The following is a 26,413-nucleotide window of genomic DNA, read 5'->3' on the forward strand; positions in this document are numbered from 1 at the left end:
ACACTGCTGATTTTTTCCCCCCTCAGTATAATAAAACAAAGCACTGTTCATTTGAAACTTTTGGACTTAAATAATCTTCACAGGCAGAATGATCTCATATTCTTGCATTTTCCAAGGTGACAAAGCTTTGAATAAATATACTGTTATTAACTGCTTATTTTTGGATGTGACATTGAGATGATACATCGAATATCGACTTCTGCTTAATAAATTTCAAAAGGACGAATTTAACACAATGCTTGGCAAGAAAATGCTGTAAATGTAGACTATATAGGCAACTGTGATTAATACCATAGCATTCATAGCATTAACTCTTCAACTATTGTGCCGTACAAACGCTTGTATTTCAGAGGTTCATTCTGAATACAAGGCTGAATTGCAAGTTTAATTCTTAGCTTACTTTGACTTTCCTCCTGTTTTTTTGAAAATATTTCTAATTGTCACTCTACCATAATTGTGTAAATGGAGTATGTAACATTGTTGCAGTAACATACAGAAATGATAATACTTACTAATCTATGATAATAAAAAGTTAAATAATATTTATCGCTAGACAAGCATCCAACAGACTTTTTAGCAAAGTAAGGCTGATAATATAACCAACCTACTGCCTGCTGCATTCTAGGGAATATAACCAACCTCTTCTGCCTTATTGGAGACTACAGAGTATACCCCAGGACAAAGGCTTGGAGCCGAAACGCGCGTCGAGGTGTGTCGCCAGGTAGCCATCTTTACTCTTATGGGTAAGTTACCATTATGTAACTACATATGCCATCCATACACGGTTGTAGTTGACTAAATTATATTTAAATGACATTTAAACTTCATCTTTCTTTACACATGTTGTGACAGGTTTTTGTACCTTTGTGTATTATTGATTACTGCTATTTGGTGTCCACTATCACACTGTGGCTAGTCATCTCTGAATTTTAGATTGAGATATATGTGTTTTTTATATTTTTGGACTTAAAGTGTAGCTAAACGTTCGACAAACTTATTAAATGTCATAGTGACATGTCAGAAGTTTGTATTGGAGGGGGTCCGAGAGTTCGTGTGAGCGCTCAGCTGCTTTGTTTCTGTTCGGCTTTTCCCGTAAATAAATGTATCGGTGTACGGACTCAATAGAAAGTCTATGAGCCCGTTCTCCGATACATTGGCTTTCCGGAAAAAGCTGAACAGAAACGAAGCAGCTGAGCACTCACACGAATGCTTCAGCTGCTTCGTTCTAGCGGTTGGTGGGGGTCTCCATGCTCGGACCCCCACCAATAAAAACTTCTGACATGTCACTATGACATGTCAGAAGTTTGTCGAACATTTAGCTACACTTTAATAAAAATGTATACTTTTATAATTATTGGAGTGTCATAGTCTCTGTTTCGTTATAGATTATTATTCTCTATTTGTGCTAAATGACATTATTTGTTATTTTTGCCTAATATTAGGAATATACCTACCTCCCCCTACATATTGGTTACAAATATGGTATTTATGGTACAGTTTTTTTTTTAGTTTATCTCTGCTTTAGGTTTAGTAGACTAGAGTATAACCTACCTCATTCTCTCTATTGGATACCAAGATATGTAACCTACATGTTCCTCCCCACTGGACAGCAGGAAAAATATAAGATACCAACATAACAAGACATACAATAGGACATCCCGACTGAACCCTTAAACATATCACAGATTACCAGGTAGCAGAAGCATAAGTCTGTCAAAGCTGTTAACTTTATAATTTGCATAACATGCCATGATTTTATTATAAATGGCCCAGGATTATAGTGATTACCTTCTAAGTAATGTTAAGTCTGTAGTCCATAGGGGTGTAGCAATAGTGGGTGCAGAGGTGGCAGTCGCAACCGGGCCCTGCCTCTGCCTTATAAGACCAGTATTATAAATGGCACATGGTAGGTGGGGTGCTCATATAATGATTTTGCTTAGAGGCTCAAATGCTTTAAATTAGGGCTCTTCTAGTCTGTATGAATGGAGGTGGAAATTTGCAAAATGTACATTGTTTAAAGCTAACATAAAATAGAAATTATTATTCTTTCAATGTGCTATGCGGCGAAGAAAAGTGATTGTTATTATAAGATTTTATTTTCAAATACAATTACTGTTCTCCAAAGCCACTCCATTATTCCTTGTTGGTTGCTCTACCATGTCCATTATGATAATGGTGTTTGGGGAAAGGCTTTGAAAAATAGTTCACTTTTCAAACAGAGGGAAGACGTGTAAGATATAAAGAGATTGACAAGTATACAAGATAAAAGAGATAAGTAATGTAAAGCAGAAAGTACATATAAATCATCATTAACGCATGATTCATAACTTATAGTAAAATAAAATTATAATTTGAATGCATCTGCAGCGCTATTAACCGGTGGTGCAAAGCTGGCCTACAGGGACATACAAACCATAGGGAAATATGTTAGTAGGAAAATGGTGGCCAAATTCGGCACCATATAAGTACTAATGGGGGGGGGACTGTCAATCACAAGCATGGGGGGGGTATAATCATGTATCCAATGAAAACAGCAGACTACTTCACCAAAGAGGGTGAGCTGGTGCGCTTTAAGTGTGACTCCAGCCAGTTTAGTCCTCTATTACTTATGATATTTTGATTTCGTATACATTTTGGCTTTCATGAGATCCACAACACTCACAAACCGGTTAAAGTCTACATTTTTACAATGCCGGCCTACTATTTACTTTCCTGTTAGTACCTTGGTTTGGTGTCTTATGTTACTCAAGATTTCTCTTTGAGATCTTTTTGAAACTTTTGTTTCCCAACAATACTTGAACTTATGACATAAGCATGTGTGATTCTGCACTAAGGGAAATGTATTGCTTGAAAACATGGTGACAAAGTATTTGTTTAAAAACACCCAATCTGTACAGAGTAGGAAGCCATTTACCACGCACAATACAATTCCCATTTCCAATCACAACTATGAGCTTTGATAAGCTTGAAAGTTCCTTAGACATACTATGGTTTGTTTGAGATTGAGGTCAGAGTAACTGTAGAGTGTAAATTACTGTGTGAGAAGTGAGCCAAGAAACAACGCAGCTGACAGTACGGACGTTCAGGCTGGGCTTGAAAAAGAAGACACATGGAAATTCAGTAAAACAGATAAACAATTTGTGGGTTGGAAAAGTACTAATACAAACCAAGACGAAGTAGAAAATCAAACAAGGAAAAAAAGAACCCAGATGTAGCAAGCACAGATTATTACTAAGGAACTAGTTGGGTCAAGCTCTTCCTGAAATAATTATTTTGCATATTACTTGGTGGTGATCGTCAAAATGAATCTCAAGTCAAATAATGTCTTTCCAATAATAATAGGGTAACTAAGCACAATAAATAATAAATATGTAATTTAATTAAGTATTATACACACAAGGATTGAAATTTAATGTTAGAATTCTAAGGTGACACCGGAGTTTGTTGTTTCTTTTTTTTTACTTACTATGTTAGATATTTTGTAAAACAATTACAACAGTCATTATTTGAGTAGATTTAGGTATTCCACGTAGGAATTTAAATATACATTAATGGGATTATGTATTGGTGATCTTGGGCCTTGCCTTCTAGTAACCTAAAGAAATATATATACTGTATAATTTTCAAAAAAACTTTTACTGAATGCCACCATTGAATGTCATGCCATTAAAAGTAGTGTCTCCCAAAAGCAATGTCAGTAGATTGAAGTGCTTTATGAAAAACACATCCCTATATCCCTATAATGCACTTATTTCGGGTCACTAGACTCATAGTTGGGCCAGGATATGTGGCCATAATACTGGCACAAAAATGCACCCATTTAACACTGTCATATAACTCGCATTTAAGTAGGGTTTCCCTGATTTCAAAAAGTGCTATGTAATGCTTAATTTTTCATGCAGTGACTGGGGATATTTAGTCTGGAAACACAATTTATGTTGTGGTTCCCATAGTAGGGATGGGACCAGCTCAGTTAGTGCCCAAAGCAGGAGTTTCAGTCCTCAGCATGTTGGTTGACAGTTATTCATTTTATTGCACTATAGGGTAGCATTCATCAGATCTTGGGACCTAAAGAATTATCAGTTGCTCAGACAACCAATTGGTTGCACAAAGAAGTTTAGAGGCAGAGCGCTATTTTTGTGTTTATCCAATAATTGCTCCCTCCTCCATCAAAGGCAGTTTACTTTGTATATCCTTCATTCTAGTCCTGTCCTCTAGCAAAGATTTGTTTGTCTCCAAACCGGATAATAATAAATTTTGTAGTACAGTATGTTCCTGGTACCAATGGAGCCATTTAGGATCATGGATAATTCATGTGTCTCAGCATATAAGCTAAACTTACTGTGCAATTCACATCAAGGCACATTTTTATGTGACTGATATAATCAAACCCAGTGAAACCAAACAAATCAAAGGATAATATTAGTTGTTAAAATCTCACTATTAGAAAGGAAAGATTCTTGGACAATATTCGCAATGCATCACTTAAACAATGACAGCTGTAGACTGTGGGCCAAAGTTCCCTTTATCTTCCATCAGTTTCCCATATTTTCTGCTAATAATCCAACAACCAAACTGCCAACCTAAATTTGTATCATAAAGTTTTGCTTTTTTTAAACAAATGTAAAAAATAAGACATTAAATTTTTTCAGTAAAGCTTATTGTTGTCTGAGCTTGTATTCTCTGTGTAGATAGACTGTTGTGTTTAACTGCAGATTATAAAATAGATATCCCAGCGTTTGTACTTATCTTTACCACAAAAAAAATAATTCAGGTAGGGCAAAGCAGGCTGACCCTCTGTGCCATTAAAAGCAGTTTATGGTCCCCTTAGCATGGAGATAAATAAATTATAGTTAGCTCACCCAGTTAAATACTTTCACCATTAGCGTAGGCTTCTGTATACATGAGAGTGCACATACAGCTTAGGTGGTCCTGAAGACAATGTGGCGCAAAACACATAAGCGTTGTTAAGAATCTCAAAACTATTCTAAATGAGGAATAAAGTAAAACATTTTATCTGAGGAAGCGCTGGACTTCATCTCATACTTTATGGACCACTTCACGAACCACACACACGAAAGAGATACCAACAGGCAAAGGTCTGCCATTTTCTACCTTATTGGGCCGTGCCATTTAATTTTGTGCATAGATGTAATATTTAACAGTTATTACTAATCAGCATGAAAAAATAATTTTATTTTCTTCTAACCATTTTAAATCTGTTTACTACCTTTTTGCATGAGTCCCACTTGTTTCTCTTATAAACAAAGTTGTAAAGCAGCCTAGAAATATTGCAATACCTTGTCACATTCCCTATTTACATAACTACGCCATTTATTCCCAAAAATATTACGCAAATTGGATAGTTTCCTTGTTCACTACCTCTACAGACATTACAGGTCCTTCTCAATGAATTAGAATATCATAAAAAAAAATATTTATTTCAGTAATTCAATTCAAAAAGTGAAACTCCTATATTATATAGATTCATTTCACACAGAGTGATCTATTTCCAGCATTTTTTTTTCTTTTAATGTTGATGATTATGGCTAATAGTTAATGAAAACTCAAAATTTAGTCTTTCAGAAAATTAGAATATTAAATAAGCCCAATATCAAAAATGATTTTTAATACCGAAATGTAGGCCTACTGAAAAATATGCACATATATGCACTCAGTACTTGGTCGGTACTCCTCTTGCATGAATTACTGCATCAATGCAGCGTGGCATGGAGGCGATCAGCCTGTGGCACTGTGAGGTGTTATCGAAGCACAGTTTGCTTTGATAGCGGCCTTCAGCTCGTCTGCATTGTTGGGTCTGGTGTCTCATCTTCCTCTTGACAATACTCTATAGATTCTCTATGGGGTTTAGGTCAGGCGAGTTTGCTGGCCAATCAAGCACAGTGATACTGTGGTTATTAAACTAGGTATTGGTATGTTTGGCAGTGTGGGCAGGTGCCAAGTCCTGCTGGAAAATGAAATCAGCATTTCCTTAAAGCTTGTCAGCAGAGGGAAGCATGAAGTGCTCTAAAATTTCCTGGTAGACGGCTGCATTGACTCTGGACTTAATATAACACAGTGGACCAACACCAGCAGATGACATGTTTTCCCAAACCATCGCTAACTGTGGAAACTTCACACTGGACCACAAGCAACTTGGATTGATGCCTCTCCACTCTTCCTCCAGACTCTGGGTTCCTGGATTTCCAAATGAAATGCAAAATTTACTTTCATCTGAAAACAGGACTTTGGACCACTGAGCAACAGACAAGTCCTTTTTCTCCTTAGCCCAGGTAAGACGCTTTTGACGTTGTCTCTAGGTCATGAGTGGCCTGACACAAGGAATGTGACAGTTGTAGCCCATGTCCTGGATAAGTCTGTGTGTGGTGGCTCTTGAAGCACTGACTCCAGCTGCTTTCCACTCCTTGTGAATCTCCCCCAGATTCTGGAATGGCCTTTTCGTGACAATCGTTTCCAGGTTGCGGTTATCCCTGTTGCTTGTGCACCTTTTTCTACCACACTTTTTCCTTCCTCTAAATTTTCCATTAATATGCTTGGATACAGCACTCTGTGAACAGCCAGCTTATTTAGCAATGTCCTTTTGTGGCTTACCCTCCTTGTGGAGGGTGTCAATGACTGTCTTCTGGACAACTGTCAAGTCAGCAGTCTTCACCCATGATTGTGTAGCCTACTAAACCAGACTGTTGGACCATTTAAAGGCTTAGGAAACCTTTGAAGGGGTGTTTTGTGTTGATTAGCTGATTAGAGTGTGACACCATGAGTCTTCAGTTTTCAACTTTTACCCAATATTCTAATTTTCTGAGAGACTAAATTTTGGGTTTTCATTAATTGTTAGCCATAATCTTCAACATTAAAAGAAAAAAAGATGCTGGGAATAAATCACTCTGTGTGAAATAATTCTATATAATATATGAGTTTCACTTTTTTAATTAATTTACTGAAATAAATTAACTTTTTGATGATAGTCTAATTAATTGAGGACAGAATTAGAAATCAAATTAATTAATCAATAACAACACACAAATAAAAAATAAAACAACTTAACTTAAAAGAATGATCTGGAAAAATTAGAGAACATTTAATACTGGCCAAGTTGGTAAAATAATAAACTTCTGAAAATACTTGCTTAGAATTCTTTACGATTCCCTTGACTGTTCGGATCTCCATCATGTGAGTAGGCTGGCAAATGACAGGTCACTAAAGTGACGTGTCAACCATAGTGTCTGACTACAGGGGGCTAATAATGGCTGGCCCTCTTGCGAGATATCGTCCCTATGGATAATATGTCATCAAACAAGAGGCATAAACAGAGTTGCGGAAGGTTACCTGAACATCAACAATGAGGGGATGGTGAAAAATTATGTTGAGAATTTTTAAATCTTAAAATTTTGGCAATTTTAATTTTTTTTATTCCTGGAAAACCTTTTACTCTCAGTTAATGGCCACCAGGTTCTCAAACACAAAAGAAGGAACATTTAAGATGCCAATTAGTATTTTGGAACTCAAGACACTGCAAACATTGCTTAAATAAGAGACTGACTAAAAAATTCTAAAATTCTATTAATAATTAATTGAGAACTAAATGGGACCTATTGTCACGGCCGTGGTTGCGGACCGCCGCCGTTCCTTACCTTGCGACGGCCGCGACCAAAGACAGACAGATCATGCCAGTGTCTTCCTCCTAGGAGATGCTGGCACTCGCGGCCATCCGGCCCGGCTCTCAATGATAGGGTGCGCGTGCGCACTTTATCCCGGCCTTAAAGTGCCAGCGCGCTCACATGTTAAAGTTCCCTAATTTATTGAGACTTTCTAGTGTTGGAGTCGTGTTACCTGCCACGCCTGCTGTTATACACCACATTTGGTGTCACCTGCCACACCTGTTGTTATAACCCACGCCCGGTGTATACTGCCACTTCTGGTATCATCCACTACATCTGGCACTACCTGCCACATCAAGTTCCATACATGCCAAAGCCTCTACTACTACCTGGACTATTTCAGGTACCCTTGTGCTACGAACTTTGTATAGACTGTGACTTGGCCAGCTGCCACTCTGCTACGGCAGAGCGGCCTAGTGGGTCCACATACCCATAGATCGTGACACCTATCAGACACATTTACCGATACACCGACTTGCTGTTTTTCCTGTAAATAACCTTTGTAGTATTGATAATCAAGGGCATATTGAATACCTAATATTTGTGACCCAGGTACCAAGTTAATCCTCCCCGAATTTTGCCCATTTTGGTGTCTGTTCTAATTAAATTTCTGCATTGAAATATTGCACAATTTGAAATGATGAGGCATATTGGTTATAATTTTATAGTAGTCTCAGTTGGTTTAGGTTTTATTTCCACACCTCTAGTGTTTGATTCACAGTGTTTTACAGCCAACTGTAAGCTCCCTAGTGTTTTCTATATAGATCTCACAAAATAATATTATCTATGATTCACGTAATGCAAAAAGTTTGACCTACCGTGTTTCCCCGATAGTAAGACACCCCCGATTGTAAGACGTATCGGGGGTTTCAGGGGGGTCGGCTAATATAAGCCGTACCCCGAAAGTAAGACATATGTCTTACTTTCGGGGAAACACGGGGGTATTGCGGCCTCCTGCCCACTTCCGCGCCGCCCCCCTCTCCATACGTCACCGCGCCGTCCCCTGCACTTGCTCCTGCTGCAACTGCCGGAATCGAAGCGCTCGCCGATTCCGGCAGTTTAACCCATTAAATGCCGCTGTCAATAGTGACAGCGGCATTTAATGTGTTTGACAGAGGGGGGAGCTCCCTCTGTCACCCGATCGGCGCCCCCGCAAACAAATCGCGGGTCGCCGTCGGGTTTCCATGACAGCCGGGGGTCTAACAAAGACCCCCAGGTCTGCCTTCAGCATCTGCCTGTTAGGCGATGCCGGAGGCATGACCTAATAGGTTGCCTGTCAGTTTTACACTGACAGGCAATAATGCTTCGGTATACTAAGTATACCAAAGCATTATATATGCGATCGGCACATCGCATAGTGAAGTCCCCTGGTGGGACTAAAAAAAAAAATGTAAAACAGTTAAATAAAGTTTGTGAAAAAAAAAAATAAATAAATTCGACAATTTTTTTACAATATAAGACATACCCCGAAAGTAAGACATAGTGGGGCTTTTGGGGATAAAAAGAAAGTAAGACACTGTCTTACTTTCGGGGAAACACGGTAGTTTAGTGACATAAAGAGGGCAACATTTTTATAGTACTGAAAGAAACATGGCGTTCACAATAGTTACCAATATTAAACAGCAGTGAACAAAATTTCTGGTTTTACATTTCCGAAAATTAAAATTCCATAAAAGTGACACAACTGTGAAGGAGGCATGGAACATAGGGAAGGGTGTTGCCCTTAGAAAAACATTATCACAGGTCCAGTTCTTGTCTGGAACTTTGTGTGATTAGTGGTGAATCATTGAGCAGTCTTCTCCTTCTGGTTGGAATTATGATGCATATCTAGGTTAGGCTTCAATGGTGAAATATTCTTTCAGAGGACAATAAAATGAGGCTCCAAAACCAACAATTTAAATTAAATCAGTCCATTGACTCTGTCTATATATAGCAATGTCTTTGGATCCTAAGCTCTCCTGGAAATAGGATGTAGACACTCTCTTTGCATCCCAACATGAACATATGTTCCCATTGACCCAGTGGGCTTTCTTATGATAAATGACTGTAATTACTTTTAGTGGGACTCTAGATACTAAGCATGTTTATTCAGTGGAAACTACTGTAATTTGGCTATTTTTTTTTTTAGTATATTGGCTGGTAATTTGTAGATCACAATCAGCCAGTAGAGGAAATGTAGTAAATGAAGGCAAGTTAGAAAAAAAACTATTTACAGAGCTAATAGTGCAGTAATGTCCAAGAAAAGATAGAAACTCACAGAAAATGGAGGCTGAGTAGTGGGAACTTAATGCAGTGTTAGGGTATGTTCACACGCACTGTTTTCAGACATAATTCTGGCTTATTATGTTTAGAATTACGCCTGAAAAAACAGCTCCATTACGCCTACAAACATCTGCCCATTGCTTTCAATGGGTTTTACGATGTTCTGTTCCCACGAGGTGTAATTTTACGCGTCGCCGTCAAAAGACGGCGCGTAAAAAGACACCCGCATCAAAGAAGTTCATGTCACTTCTTGTGACGTTTTTGGAGCCGTTTTTCATTGACTCCATTGAAAAACAGCTCCAATAACGTCCGTAAAATTTCAGACGTATTTTGCTACCACGTGTTAACATACCCTTATTGTATTTTCTGCTTCTTTTGTTCGATTTGTTTGATTTTGTGATATAATAAAAGTTATAAATTGCTGAATATCTATCTAAAGATATGAGAAGCCGGAAAATATTACCTACAAGGCAACCAAGGTATATTACTATAGTGTGCCTTTAACACAAATATTGTATTGACTTGAAACAGGCACATTAACATTTAGATGGGATGCCCTGAGTTAACCTGGGCACTGTCGAGCATATAATTATACACATTGTTATGTAATATAGCTCTCCTCCAGAAGGAAGAAAATTGTAGACACACATACGAGGACTATTTTCGTAGGAAACCAATTAACCCATAGGTACTTTTTAAGAGTGTGGGAAAAAACCCACAGAAACACAGCGAGAACATGCAAACTCTGTGCAGATGTAGTTCTTGGTCAGATTTAACCCCAGAATCCCAGTGCTGCAACATTGCTTACTACAGAGCCATTGCGCTGCTATAAATATGCCTATAATATAAGTTATGGTTGCATAATCTGTTTATTTGAGGTCGATTATTGTGAAAAATCGACAAGTAATATTAGTATAAGGCCTTATTTACACGAGCGTAGTTAATGTCCGTGATACGCGCGTGAAAATCACGCGCGTCGCACGGCCCTATGTAACTCAATGGGGTCGTTCAGACAGTCCGTGATTTTCACGCAGCGTGTGTCCGCTGCGTAAAACTCACGACATGTCCTATACTTGAGCAGTTTTTGCGCATCATGCACCCATTAATGATGAAAATCACGCGCGGCACACGGATGCACTTCCGTGTGCTGCGCGTGATTCGCACAACAGTTGTTCAAGAAACGAAGGCAAAAAATTAAAGCACCTCCGCAAAACGCACACGTTCGTCTGAATTTCGCCTAAAAGGCTGTAAACAAAAAAAACAAACTGAAAATGGGATGCAGAAGAGGCAAGTAACTGACTGACTGGGCCTTGTTAACCAGCTGACTGGGTTTTATCAAAGCCATGAATATCCCTCTCTAAGGAATATTCACGCACATATATATATACAGTATATTATCATACCTCCCGACCGTCCCGGATCCGGTGGGACAGTCCCGGTTTCTCACCACCGTCCTGCCGTCTTGGGCGGTCTGCAAAATGTCCTGCTGGGCGCTGCAGCTGTATCAAAACAGCTGATCGCTGCTGATAGGCGCCCTGCATGCCAGACAACTGCAGCAGTGATCGAGAGAAGGCAAGAGTCTTGCGGCGGTGTTCTCACTGGGATCGATGCTGGCACGGGAGTGGACGAGTCCAGTCACATGACCTGTCATCTCACCTCACCGGTCAGGTGACAGGTCAGGTGACTGGACTGGTCCACTCCCGGGCCGGCATCGACACCAGTGAGAACGCCGCTGCAAGACTCCTGCTTCCTTCTGACGGTGAGTGAAAGCAGAGCGGAGAGTGGCAGCAGTAGGGCCGGCTACAGGGGGATGTATCTGGAGCTATGTACAGGGGGGCTGTGTGGAGCAATCTACAGGGGGGCTGTGTGTGGAGCTATCTACAGGGGGCTATGGGTGGAGCTATCTACAGGGGGGATGTATCTGGAGCTATCTACAGGGGGGCTGTGTCTAGAGGTATGTACAGGGAGGCTGTGTGTGGAGCAATCTACAGGGGGGTTCTGGTGGATGATTTTTCCATTGACCGGTAGCAGAGTTACACAACTGGGAAAAAAAAAAATCCCCATCATGTAACACTGCTACCTGTCAATTGAAAGTCATCCACCACAGGCTCTCCCTCTTGACTTTCATTGTTCTCCTTTTGGTTTGTCCTGCAGCTGCTGCCGCCGTGATGAGCAAATGTTATACCCAAGATAGGAAAAGTAACCGGATCCATAATATCTGTGATATCCAGACAGTCTAGAGATCCGCAGTGACAATGTGCGCTTGTTATTTGCAGAAGGATCTGGCCGTGATTTGATGTGTTGATGCGGGTTATTGGGCGTGGTTAGGGGTGTGGCTTAAAATGTCCCTCTTTTCCGAATTCAAAAGTTGGGAGGTATGTATTATGCAGCTCACAGATAACAGCTATGACTGGGCGGTTAACTTACATGGTTACAATTTCTTCAGAAAGGACCATGAAATTTAAAATGGGGAAGGGGTTTGCCTATATGTAAAGCCCTCACTACGGGACGATTAATGTGAGGGAAATTAACATGTGCAGGCTCTATGGGTATAAATACAGGAAGAGAAAAACAATAATAAAATACTGCTAGGACTTTGCTAAAAGCCACCAAACATAACAGAATCCACAGAAAATTTACTACAAGGCAAACAGATGAGGCAGAAAATAACAATGATGTCAATATTATGGGTGGGGGGGACGACTTCAATTACCCTGATATATATTGGGAAACTGAAACCTGTGTGTAATGACAGCGTAGGGAGACAGACAGGTGAGCCCTAATCTACCCGCCACTCAGTCCCTGCCTACTTGCAACGGCCCGTCCTAGGCGACGGCGTACAACTGGGCGACGGTCCCTACGCTCAATAAGTGCACGACAGACAAACAGACAAGGGTACACAGAAGTTAGGGAAATGGGGCAGTTGCCCACGGCAGCACCATGAGCAACGAGAGTAGTGAACGAGCCGAGTCAAACCAGGAGTGTACGAGGTACCAAACGCAGAGCAGGAGAATTGTCAGTAAAGCCAGGGTCAAAATGAAGCAGAGGACAAAATGTTAAAGCAGCAGCAGCAGAGCCAGGAAACAGAATCACAGGCAAAGGAGGAGCAGGAAAAGCAAGTATAAATAGACAGAGGGCGGGAGCTAGCTCCGTCTGGCCAGGCTGTGATAGGCTCTCCCACTCCTCAGCCTCCCAGCCTGACTGGTAGAAGATCGTGTCACTCTCTCAGACTTAGGAGCAGGGGCAGACTGATTACCCACAGGCGTCGACACAGAAGCTGTGCCTGGCAGATCCTTTACACTGTGTATCTCATAAAGAAAACGGGTTTTTGTCAATAATGAACAATAAATATCCCAACTGGAGCAGGACCTAGCTAGAAAGAGGGCACTTTTTTACTGGATATTAACCTATAGACCTGACAGAATAACAAAGGTGCAGCTGGGGGAACCTACAGTACAAAATAGTTACCATAATATAATGAACTTTCACTGTACTACTCTCTACCTGTTCTACATGTACTGTACTGCTCTCTACCTGTGCCACAGTGTACTACACTGATCTCTACCTGTGCCACAGTGTATTGTACTGATCTCTACCTGTACTACATGTACTGTACTGCTCTCTACCTGTACTACATATACTGTACTGCTCTCTACCTGTTCCACATTTACTGTACTGATCTCTACCAGTGCTACATGTAATTTACTGCTCTCTACCTGTGCTACATGCATTGTACTGCTCTCTACCTGTTCCACATGTACTGTACTGACGTCTACATGTGCTACATGTAATGTACTGCTCTCTACCTGTACTTTATCTACTGTACTGCTCTCTACCTGTTCTACATGTACTGTACTGCTCTCTACCTGTACTATATGTATTGTACTGCTCTCTACCTGTTCTACATGTACTGTACTTATCTGTACCTGTACTACATATACTGTACTGCTCTCTACAAGTACTACATAAACTGTACTGCTCTCTACCTGTTCTACATGTACTGTACTGATCTCTACCTGTACTACATATACTGTACTACATGTACTGTACTGATTTATACCTGTACTACATGTACTGTACTCATCTGCACCTGTACTACATGTACTGTACTGATCTCTACCTGTTCTACAAGTACTGTACTGTTCTCTACCTGTTCTTCATGTACTGTACTGCAATCTACCTGTTCTACATATACTGTACTGATCTCAGGGGCGTAACTAGGAAAGACTGGGCCCCATAGCAAACTTTTAACTGGGCCCCCCCTCCCCTGGGTGTCACACAACCCCCCATTTGTAGATAGTGCCTTTTTTACAGCCCCCCCTGTAGATAACGCCATACAGCCCCCTGTAGATAACGCCATACAGCCCCCCCTGTAGATAGCGCCATACAGCCCCCCTGTAGATAGCGCCATACAGCCCCCTGTAGATAGTGCCATACAGCCCCCCCTGTAAATAACGCCATACAGAGACCCCATGTAGATAACGCCATACAGAGTCCCCCCTGTAGATAACGCCATACAGCACCCTCTGTAGATAGCGCCATACAGCCCCCTCTGTAGATAGTGCCATACAGCCCCCTCTGTAGATAACGCCATACAGCCCCCTTTGTAGATATCTACAGAGGGGGCTGTATGGCGTTATCTACAGGGGAGACTGTATGGTGTTATCTACAGGGGGGACTGTATGGGGTTATCTACAGGGGGGCTGTATAGAGTTATCTACAGAGGGGGCTGTATGGAGTTATCTACAGAGGGGGCTGTATGGAGTTATCTACAGAGGGGGCTGTATGGAGTTATCTACAGAGGGGGCTGTATGGAGTTATCTACAGAGGGGGCTGTATGGAGTTATCTACAGAGGGGGCTGTATGGAGTTATCTACAGAGGGGGCTGTATGGAGTTATCTACAGGGGGGGCTGTATGGAGTTATCTACAGAAGGGGCTGTATGGAGTTATCTACAGAGGGGGCTGTATGGAGTTATCTACAGAAGGGGCTGTATGGAGTTATCTACAGAGGGGGCTGTATGGAGTTATCTACAGAGGGGGCTGTATGGCGTTATATACAGGCGGGACTGTATGGCGTTATCTACAGGGGGACTGTATGGCGTTATCTACAGGGGGGCTGTATGGCGTTCCCTACAGGGGGGGGGGGATACATGTGTGATTGCTGGCAGCGATAGGGAGAACGGGGGACCGAAAGTCCCCTGAAGTTCTCCATGACTAACCTCTGACTTCCGGCGTCTGCGCAGCTCAATAAAAATGAAAGGAGCGCTGGTCACGCATGCGCACAAGCGCAACCGGCGCTCCATTCATTTCTACAGAGCTGCCGACACAGACCCCGGAAGTCAGAGGTTTGTGATGGAGAACTTCAGGGGACTTTCAGTCCCCCGTTCTCCCTATCAATGCCAGCGATCACACATGTATCCCCTATCCTGTGGATAGGGGATACATGTCTTTTGTTTAATGGCAGAGCGGGGAGATAGCCTCCCTGTTCTGCCGTAGTGTTCAGTGGCGTCGCGCTGTAGCAGCCATAGCGGCTGCTAGCGGAGCCTCCGGCCACTGTGGGGGCCCGTGCCGGCAGGCGACACGGGCCCCCTCATGCCGTGGGCCCCGTAGCAGCCGCTACGGCTGCTACGGCGGTAGTTGCGCCACTGACTGATCTGTATCTATACTACATCTACTGTACCGATATCTACCTGTTTTACAATTACTATACTGCTTTCTACCTGTTCTACATGTACTGTACTGATCTCTACCTGCACTGCATGTACTGTACTGATCTGTACCTGCACTATATGTACTGTACTGCTCTCTACCTGTGCCACAGTGTACTACACTGATCTCTACCTGTGCCACAGTGTATTGTACTGATTTCTACCTGTACCTGTTCCTGTACCTGATCTCTACCTCTACCTGTTCCTGTACCTGTTCTACATGTACTGTACTGATCTCTACCTGTTCTACAAGTACTGTGCTGCTCTCTAGCTGTGCCACAGTGTATTGTACTGATCTCTACCTGTTCTACATGTACTGTACTGCTCTCTACCTGTACTACAAGTACTGTGCTGCTCTCTACCTGTGCCACAGTGACCTGTACTGATCTCTACCTTTTCTACATGTACTGTGCTCCTCTATAACTGTTCTGCATGTACTGTACTGCTCTCTACCTGTTCTACATGTACTGCACTGCTCTCTACCTGTTCTCTATGTACTGTACTGTTTTGTATCTGTACTACAAGTACTGTGCTGCTCCCTACCTGTGCCACAGTGTTCTGTACTGATCTGTACCTGTTCTACATGTACTGTGCTGCTCTCAACCTGGTCTACATGTACTGTATTCTACCTGTACTAGATGTACTGTACTGCTCTCTACCTGTTCTACATGTACTGTACTGATCTCTACCTGTTCTACATGTACTGTACTGATCTCTACCTCTTCTATATGTACTGTGCTGAACTCTACCTGTGCCACAGTGTAATGTACTGATCTCTACATGTACTATACTGCTTTCTACCTGTACTACATGTACTGTACTGCTCTCTACTTGTTCTTCATGTACTGTACTGCTCTCTACCTGTACTACATGTACTGTACTGCTGCTCTCTACCTGTTCTACATGTACCGTACTGCTCTCTTCCTGTTCTGTATGTACTGCTCTCTCCCTGTACCACATGTACTGCTCTGCTCTCTACCTGTTCTACATGTACTGTACTACTCTCTACCTGTTTTACATGTACTGTACTGATCTTTACCTGTACTACATGTCCTGTGCTGCTCTCTACCTGTTCATGTACTGTACTGCTCTGTACCTGTACAACATGTACTGTACTGATCTCTACCTGTTCTACATGTACTGTGCGGCTCTCTACCAGTACTACATGTACTGTACTTCTCTCAACCTGTTCTACATGTACTGTACTGATCTCTACCTGTTCTACATGTACTGTACTGATCTCTACCTGTTCTACATGTACTGTACTGCTCTCTACCTTTTCTACATGTCCTGTAGTGCTCCCTACATATTCTACATGTACTGCGCTGCTCTCTACCTGTTCTTTATATATTGTACAGCTCTGTACCTCCTCTACATGAACTGTACTGCTCTTAACCTGTTCTCCATGTACTGTACTGCTCTCTACCTGTACTACATGAACTGTACTGATCTCTTCCTGTTCTACATGTACTGTACTGCTCTGTACCTGTGCTACATGTACTGTACAGTGTATTTATCTCTACCTTTTCTACATGTACTGTACTGCTCTCTACCTGTTCTAGATGTACTGTACTGATCTCTACCTGTTCTACATGTACTGTACTGCTCTCTACCTGTACTGCAAGTACTGTTCTGCTCTCTACCTGTGCCACAGTGTAATGTACTGCTCTGTACCTGTTCTACATGTACTGTACTGCTCTGTACCTGTTCTTTATGTACTGTACTGCTCTGTACCTGTACTACATGTACTGTACTGATCTCTACCTGTTCTACATGTCCTGTGCTGCATATACTGTAGTGCTCTCTACCTGTGCTATATGTACTGAACTGATCTGTACCTGTTCTACATGTATTGCATATACTATAGTGCTCTCTTTCTGTCCAATATGTACTGTAATGGTCTTTACCTGCTCCTCATGTACTGTACTGCTCTCTACCTGTTCTACATGTACTGCATATACTGTAGTGCTCTCTACCTTTTCTACATGTACGGTACTGCTCCCTACCTGTACTGCATACTCTGTACAGCTCTCTACATGTACTGTACTGCTTTCTACATGTTCTTCATGTACTGTACTGCTCTCTACCTTTTCTATATGTAGTGTACTGCTCTCTACCTGTACCACAGTGTACTGTACTGATCTCTACCTATTCTACATGTACTGCACTGATCTCTACCTGTACTACATGTACTGTACTGGTATCTACCTGTTCTACATGTACTGCTCTTTCCCTGTACTACATGCACTGCACTGCTCTCTACTTGTTCTACATGTACTGTACTGCTTTATATCTGTACTACATGTATTGTAGTGCTCTCTGCGTGTTACAAGTAAAGTGGTCCCCTGACTTACGTTTGCATCAACTTGCGATGGATTCAACATATGATGGTCTCTAATTATCGTAGGTTGAATGCAGCCTCAGGTTACGATGCATTGGTCAGCGACAACAGGCAAGCAAGCGGTGCTATGATTGGGCAGCGCCACATGCTATTGGCTGGAGCATCCAGCCATTCGGCTTGTGCCTTGTAGAGTACAGTACAAGCAGGACAAGCGCTGATTGGATGTTACCTTTCAGTCAATCAGTGTTTGCAGGGGTTATATCTTACGGCTAATCAGCGTCATTACTGTAGTTCACTAGATAGCGCCACACTTTCCCCCCTGTAGATAGCACCACACTTCCCCCCTGCAGATAGTGGCACACATTCCCCCTGTAGATAGCGCCACATTTTCCCCCTTTAGACAGTGCCACACTTCCCCCCTGTAGATAGCGCCACACACACCCCACTCTGTGGATAGCGCTACATCCCCTTCCCCTGTAGATAGCGCCATTGGGGCTCCCTCTGGGAGGGTCTCCTGATGTCACTGTCCATATATGGATAGTGATGCCAGGGGCTCCTCCAGGAGCAGAATCCCTGGCGAGCGTGTTGGCAACGCTCTGGCTGGGGATTCCACTCCAGGAGGAAGTACATGACCAGGAAGAAGCTACTGTCCTCAATATGGAAACTGATGCACCAGCTTTCAGTAGCCCTTTTGACTTCTAACATGAACAGACTTGTTTATCTGTATTCATTTTGTGCATAATTTTCTTAAATCTTCATTTTTTATTTTGGGTTGACACTTTGGGGGTTTTGCAAACAAAGAGTTATGGTCTTAAGTTTTCAATGTTTTCAAGTTACAAAGGTCATTCCCGAATGAATTAATATTTTAACTTGAGTGAGCACTGTATATTTCTGACCATGATAACTGTATAAATAATTGTACAAAAATTTAAACTGTATAATTTAGTTAACAAATGTTTTACAGAGCTATTTTAAGATAAGATAGAGCCAAAGGCAAAGAGTGAATATTCTATTTTCACAGGGAGTAGAACTGAGTATCAAAAGAAAAAGAAAAACGACATTAAAAATAGGTATCTGCAAGCTGAAATCCATTTCAGTAGCCATTTAAGTAGCTACATCGATTTACCTGCAAACGCCGATGCTGCTGCAGAATCATCTGTAGCCTCTGGTGCCGATGTGGCCGGCACGATGCAGGACCTGTGAGTGACGTCACAGATCTGCACTGCCAGAAGCTGGGCGTTCTGAAGAGAAGTGGATGATACTTCTCGTCAGAATGCCCAGCTAGTAAAAGTAGTAAAAACGCCCCGATGTACGCACATAATACACGCCCAGTTGTACTTTTACTTTTCAACACGCCCAGTTGTACTTTTGCAAGCCTCATTTGCATAAATACAAAAATGGCCATAACTTGGCCAAAAATGCTTGTTTTTAAAAAATAAAAACGTTACTGTAATCTATATTGCAGCGCCTATCTGCTGCAATAGCAGATAGGGGTTGCAAAATCTGGTGACAGAGCCTCTTTAACAAGAACAGAGTTTTTTTTATTTTGGTATTAGTTTTAGTGACTCATAAAAATTATATATTAGGGCCTGTTCACATCACCGTTCGCTTTCTGTTCCGGGGAAAGTGAAACTGAAACCACAGCTTAGCGATGTTTCCATCACCATTGATATCAATGGTGACTGAAATGGAAGCTGTGGTTTTAGTTTCACTTTCCATTGCGGGGTTCACCCGACGGAAACCTCCGACGGAACCCCGGAACGGAAAGCGAACGGTAATGTGAACAGGCCCTTAGGCTGCTATACAAGAAAATTACATTACGCTATTGTATTATAATGTACTCCATTGATGTAGATAAGTTCCTTTCAGTAGAATTTCCATGTAACAAAGAGCAATATTCTGTCACTGAGAATACAGTAGGTAATTAACCCCTTGAGGACACAGCCTATTTTGGCCTTTTGAACCAGGCCAATTTTTTTCAAAACTGATGTGTCACTTTATGTGGTAATAACTTTGGAATGTTTTTATTTTTGAATGCGATTCTGAGATTGTTTTTTGTGAGAAATTGTATTTTATTTTAGTGATAAAATTTGGTCAATACAATTAGAATTTTTTCTAAATTTAAATCCATCTGCTTGTAAGGGGGGATTCACACGAGCGTGATTTTCGTGCGTGCAGGCCGCGTTTTTTTCGCGCGCCACGCACAGCCCTATAGAAGTCAATGGGGCAGTTCAAACAGTGCGTGATTTTTGCGCAGCGTTTGTTCGCTGCGTACAAAACGCGACAGGTTCAATATCTCCGCGTATTTCGCGCATCACGCACCCATTGAAGTCAATGGGTGCGTTAAAACCACGCAGGTCGCACGGAAGCACTTCCGTGCGAACCGACTGAAACAGCGCACCAGCTGTCAAAAGGATGAATGTAAACAGAAAAGCACCACGTGCTTTTCTGTTTCCAAACATCCAAACGGAGTGTCTTTGAGATGAGCGAACCCGGACAACTGAACCGAACTTCACCGGGTTCGGCCGAACTAGTTTTGGCCGAACCCGGCAAAAAAAATTCCGGTACGCGACGTCAGGAGATAGTCACTGTCCAGGGTGCTGAAAGAGTTAAACTGTTTCAGCACCATGGACAGTGACTTCCGATCCCAATATATATGAACCTGTAAAAAAAAAAACAAAGTTCTGACTTACCGATAACTCCCGGCTTCTTCCTCCAGTCTGACCTCCTGGGATGACAATTCAGTCCAAGTGACAGCTCCAGCCAATCACAGGCCAAGCACAGGCTGCAGCGGTCACATGGACTGCTGCGTCATCCAGGGAGGTGGGGCCCGATGTCAAGAGAGGCGCGTCACCAAGGACGCGTCACCAAGGCAACGGCCGGGAGGGAAGTTCTCGGTAAGTACGAACTTTTTGTTTTTTTTAACAGGTTTCTCGATATTGTGTTCGGCATTCATTGTCGAGGGTGCTGAAAGAGTTACTGCCGATCAGTTAGCTCTTTCAGCACCTTGGACAGTGACGGGCGTCGACTAGCCTCATCTCTATGATGGCGGCTGCGCGAAAATCATGCAGCCGCGCATCATACACGGATGACACACGCAGCTGTCAAGTGGTTTTTGCGCGCGCAAAACGCCGCGTTGTTTGCGCGCGCAAAAACGCAACGTTTGTCTGAATCTGCCCTAAGGCAGACAGCAATACCACACAAAATAGTAACTAATTAACAATTCTTATATGTCTACTTTAAGTTGGCATCATTTTTTGAACGTCCTTTTATTTTTCTAGGACGTTACGAGGCTTATAACTTTAGCAGCAATTTCTCAAATTTTGTTGAAAATTTCTATTTTTTTATTGACCAGTTCAGTTCTGACGTGGCTTTGAGGGCCTTATATATTAGAACCCCCCCATAAATCACCCCATTTTAAAAACAGCACCCTCAATGTATTAAAAACAGCATTTAGAAAGTTTCTTAACCCTTTAGGCGTATCATAGGAATTAAAGCAAAGTGGAGGTGAAATTGACAAATTAATTTTTTTTTTGCACAAAATCCATTTTAATAAATTTTTCCCCTTAACAAAGACAAGAAACGCAACTCAAAATTTATTGCCCAAATTCTGCAGTTTTTAGAAATATCCCACATGTTGCCCTAATGTGCTAATGGACTGAAGCACAGGCCTCGGAAGCAAAGGAGAACCGAGAGGATTTTGGGGCCTACTTTTTATTAGAATATATTTTCGGAACCATGTCAGGTTTGAAGAGGTTTTGTGGTGCCAAAACAGTGCAAACACCCCCCAAAATACACTATTTGGCAAACTACACCCCTCAAGGAATTTATTGAGGGAGATAGTGAGCATTTTGACCCCACAGATTTTTTTGCTGAATTTAATGGAATTTGGCAGTGAAAATTAAAATCAAATTTTTTTCAAATAAAATGTTGAAATTTTCACATTTAAGAAGAAATAAAGGATAAAAAGCATCCCTACATTTGAAAAGCAATTTCTTTCTATTATGTCAATACCCTGAAGGACCAAAACAGTGGAAACTTCCCAAAAGCTACCCCATTTGAAAATGAAAATCTAAATTTTTCCACAAAAATGTGGAATTTTTTTCATTTTCACAAAGAATAAGGAAGAAAAAGCACCCTAACATTTGTAAAGCAATTTTTCCCGAGTACAGCAATACCACATATATGGTCATAAACTGCTTTTTGGAAACACGGCAGGAGCGCTATTTGGCAGATTTTGCTGGATTGGTTTTTGGGCGCCATTTCGCATTTGCAGAGTCCCTGAGATAGCAGTAAAGGATTCCATTTTGGAAACTACACCCATCAGGGCATTCATCTAGGGGCGTAGTGAGGATTTTGACCCCACTGGTGTTTCATAGATTTTATTAGAATTAGGGTAATAGGAGAAAAAACACCACAAATTTGTTACTCAATTTCTTTTGAATATGGCTCTATCCCATATGTAACAATAAACTGCTGTTTGGGCACATGACAGGGCTCAAATTGGAAGGAGAGCAATCTGGCTTTTGGAGCGCAGATTTTGCTGGATTGGTGTTCGGGCGCCATGTCGCATTTTGAAAGTCCCCAAGAATTGACCCCATTTTGGAAACTACAACCCTCAAGGCATTTATCATTTGCCTGGATATATGACAGGGCTCAGGAGTGAAAGAGCACAGTGCACAATTTGAGGCCTATTTTAATGATTTTCTCAGAAATGGCCCATAATTGCAGGGCCCTGCGGTAAAATAGTAAAGCAAACCACCAAGTAGTGACCCCATTTTGGAAACTACACCTCTTAAGACATTTTAAGGGGTGTAGTGAGCATTTTGACCCACATGTGTTATTTCCACTGATATGCCATTGTAGTGCACTATATGTTATTCCCAGTTTGTGCCACTGAAGACAAATACTTCATAAACTGTTAAGCAGGTTCTCACGGCTATGGGAATGCCATATATGTGGAAGTAAACCACTTTTTGGGCACAGTATAATGCTCAGAATAGAGGAAGCACCATTTGGTTTTTGGAGCGCAGATTTTGCTTGGTAGTAGTTCTGTTTGGGGTTTTACATGTATTTCAGTTTATAATGTGGGGGCATATGTAAACTGTGCGGTGTACAAGGCATAATAAGAGGGTATAATAATGTAAATAAATAATAATTCATAGATGTGTGGCCAGTGTCACACTAATAAATGGTGCCCAATCTTATCCCCCTTTTGGGACACACTCTGCATATTTTGTGTCGCCATGTACTGAGAGCCAGAACTTTTTTATTCTTTCACCAATGGAGATGTGTGAGGGCTTTTTTGCGGGTGAAGCTGTAGTTTTCATTGGCACTATTTTGGGGTACTTGCAACTTTTTGATCACTTTTTGCTACTTTTTTTGGCTAGCAAGGTGGCCAAAAACCAGCAATTCTGAATTATTATTTTTTTAAACAATGTTCACCGTGCACTATAAATTACATATTAACTTAATTCTACCAGATCTATATGATTACGGCGATACCAAACTTATATATATTTTTTTTACTTTTTACAGCATCTTCACAATAAAAATCACTTTTTGAAAATCATTTCCTTTTTGTGTCGCCATATTCTAAGAGCCATAACTTTTTGCATTGGCAAACCTGTGTAAGGGCTTGTTATTTGCGGTATGGGAAGACGTTTTTATTGGTACCATTTTGGTCACTTTTTATTGATCACTTTAAATTTATTTTTTTGGGATGGGATGTGACCAAAAACCAGCGATTCTGGCATTGGTTTTTATCATTTTTTTTTTATGGCCTTCACGTGCAGGAAAAATAACATGATAGATTCATAGTTCGGGTCGTTATGGATGCTGCGATATGTTTTCATTTTTTTCCTCTAATAAAAGATTTATTGTGGGATTTTTGTTTTTTTAACTTTAAACTGTTATTTTTTACAACATTTTTATTAAACAGATTCCGTATTTGCCAGACCAGGAGGCCATTGTTAGGCCTCCAGTTGAGATAGCTGATCGGCTACAAAGCCCTTAGATGTCGCGGTTGCTATTGACCGCGGCATCTAAGGGGTTAATTTGCCAGATTGGAAAAATATACAGTTGACACCCGGCGTTGATGGCGCAGACCCAGCTTCTGAGCCTGCACCATCACCACAACATACATTTATGCTAATTTGTGCTAAACAGCGTAAACTACGTAACTGTATACTGATTTGCAGCAAAGGGGTTAAGAGCAGGATTGGGTAATCCTTTGATGTGTAATTACTATTAGTTAAGATGCAACTCATCATCTTGTTTAGGGGTGAAAGTTTCTAGTGACTACACACTAAGGATTCATGCACACAACCATATTAACCAAAATTTGGGGCTACATTTTTCTTAGTGGGGGCTTTATTACAGACCGAGTTTCCCCCTAGAAGCACTGAAATAGTAAGTTTAGGGAAAGCTCAGATGAGGAGGTGGATTTTAGACTACCTTAGACTCCCTGGGCACTGTAGCTAAGCTGTAGTCATAGATCACAGCTATGTCCTAATGAAACTGAGCTGAAAAACAGCCAAGCAACAAGCAATGAGGAAAATAAATAGCAGGTAAGAATCACTTATAGCTAGAGATGTGTCATCCCTTAACTTATCTCTAAACCCAAAACATTGCAAGATCTTAAAAAAACATGTAAAAAAACATATACCTCCAACGGATGCCTATGACGTATACCATCCATCAGCCATTCGTCAACCCCTAGAATCCTATGTTAAAATAACGCATACATTTAACATGTACAGTATTTTACTGGATGGCTGTGATGGATGTCGGACATCCGTCACTTATAGACTACCATGTTGAAAAACCGAATACGTTAACATATACTTTTTTTTACTGGATGGTGCGAGATGGTATTGAATTGGTATCATGACTTATTGTCTAACTTGTTCACACATGCATCATGATTTTCGTTTTTAATGGAGTCATGATGGATATGACGAATTCGTTTATTTATCTTTTGACTTATAATGGGTCAGTCATGTTTCTATTAGGTATCAGTTATTTTTTGCTGGATACAATAATGCAGCATGCTATGCTACTCTGAGCGTAAAAAAGCAACTAAAGCCAGAGGTGTGAACAGAGACTTGACGTAATTCAATAAAAAGTTAAAGGTGGACACATCTTTACTGACCTTCAAATCTTTGTTGAGCTCACAACTAGACATTAACTTAAACCATTTCAAAATTATGTAGTTATAGTGTGCTCTCTCACTACCTAAAAAAATAATACTGGACTAATTTAAAAAAGCATAATACAACTACCTATCTATCCATATGTATTTTTTTTACACACACACGCAAACACACACACGCAAACACACACACACACACACACACACACACACACACACACACACACACACACACATTGTATATATACCTTTCATTTATATAATAGACATGAAGCAGGATGTATTTAATTTATATTATTCAGCAAAGAACAGTTTAGAACTCAGATTTGCTATAGCAAGTGTTCATTTATTGTAAGTAACTCCAATAGAAAGATATCACAAGACAAATATAAAAACCAGCTGCTGTTTTTTTCTCAAATTTATCTTGTGTTGTCTTTCCATTAGAGTTACATACAAAAAATGAATACTAGTTTGAGTGCTGGACAGTTCTCCTGAATATTTTATCTGCACCTACGGAGGTGATATGTGCACCCCCTAATGCCAAACTGTGAGCCACAGAACATCCAGTTACTGAAGCCCGGTGAGCTGATCATTCTTTCTATTTACTAATATGTATTACTAATTTCAAATGTCACTATTAACCTAATTCTGCCCCATGACGTACAGTTAAGTCATGGGTGGGAAGTGGTTTTTGTGAAATGCCATGTACTTACGGAACACGGTGTTGCATGCTTAGAAGTTGAGCCTGCACTATTCACAGTAAGAGCTGACTGTACTGTACAGCCGGGCTCCCCCTGCAACGGCCAGGATCGGCGCTAGCCTAGATTGCTGCCATTTAACTCCTTAGATGCTGCACATCCAATTGGTTGAAAGAGGGAGGGGGCTCCATCGGTACCCATCGCACCCCTGAAGCTATCGCGGGGTGCCGATTGGTTGATATGGCATCCAGAAAGCCTAACAATGGCCTCTTGATCTGCCACATATGGAAGTCTATTAGGCAAGGCACTGATAACTGACAGTTATAATACTGATACTGAGTGTGTTATATCAGCGATCAGAAGTCTCTGTAATTGTGGGCCAATGCTGTGTAAATCACCAAATTAGGCCTCAAATGTGCATGGTGCCTTTTGACTGTTGAGTATAGTTGTAAGCCCAGCATAATAATCAGAGAGCTGTCTTTTCACAGTGGCACAAGCCGGTCACTGAAATGGCATATCTGTGGAAAAATTGCAAAGTTCACTCTGCAACATCCATTGCACACTAATTTCT

General features: G+C 41.3%; 1 protein-coding gene across 1 annotated transcript in view; it reads left to right on the forward strand.

Annotated features, from left to right (window-relative positions):
• Positions 1 to 449: 449 nt before the first annotated feature.
• Positions 450 to 26,413, forward strand: part of LOC142741355 (uncharacterized) — a 69,556-nt gene continuing 43,592 nt past the window's right edge. Inside the window, exon 1 of the mRNA XM_075850734.1 lies at positions 450 to 743. Coding sequence (XP_075706849.1) covers positions 740 to 743 — 4 coding nt within the window. The 5' untranslated portion in view covers positions 450 to 739. The remainder of the gene's footprint in view (positions 744 to 26,413) is intronic.

Source organism: Rhinoderma darwinii, chromosome 2, assembly GCF_050947455.1.
Source record: "Rhinoderma darwinii isolate aRhiDar2 chromosome 2, aRhiDar2.hap1, whole genome shotgun sequence".
NCBI lineage: Eukaryota > Metazoa > Chordata > Amphibia > Anura > Rhinodermatidae > Rhinoderma > Rhinoderma darwinii.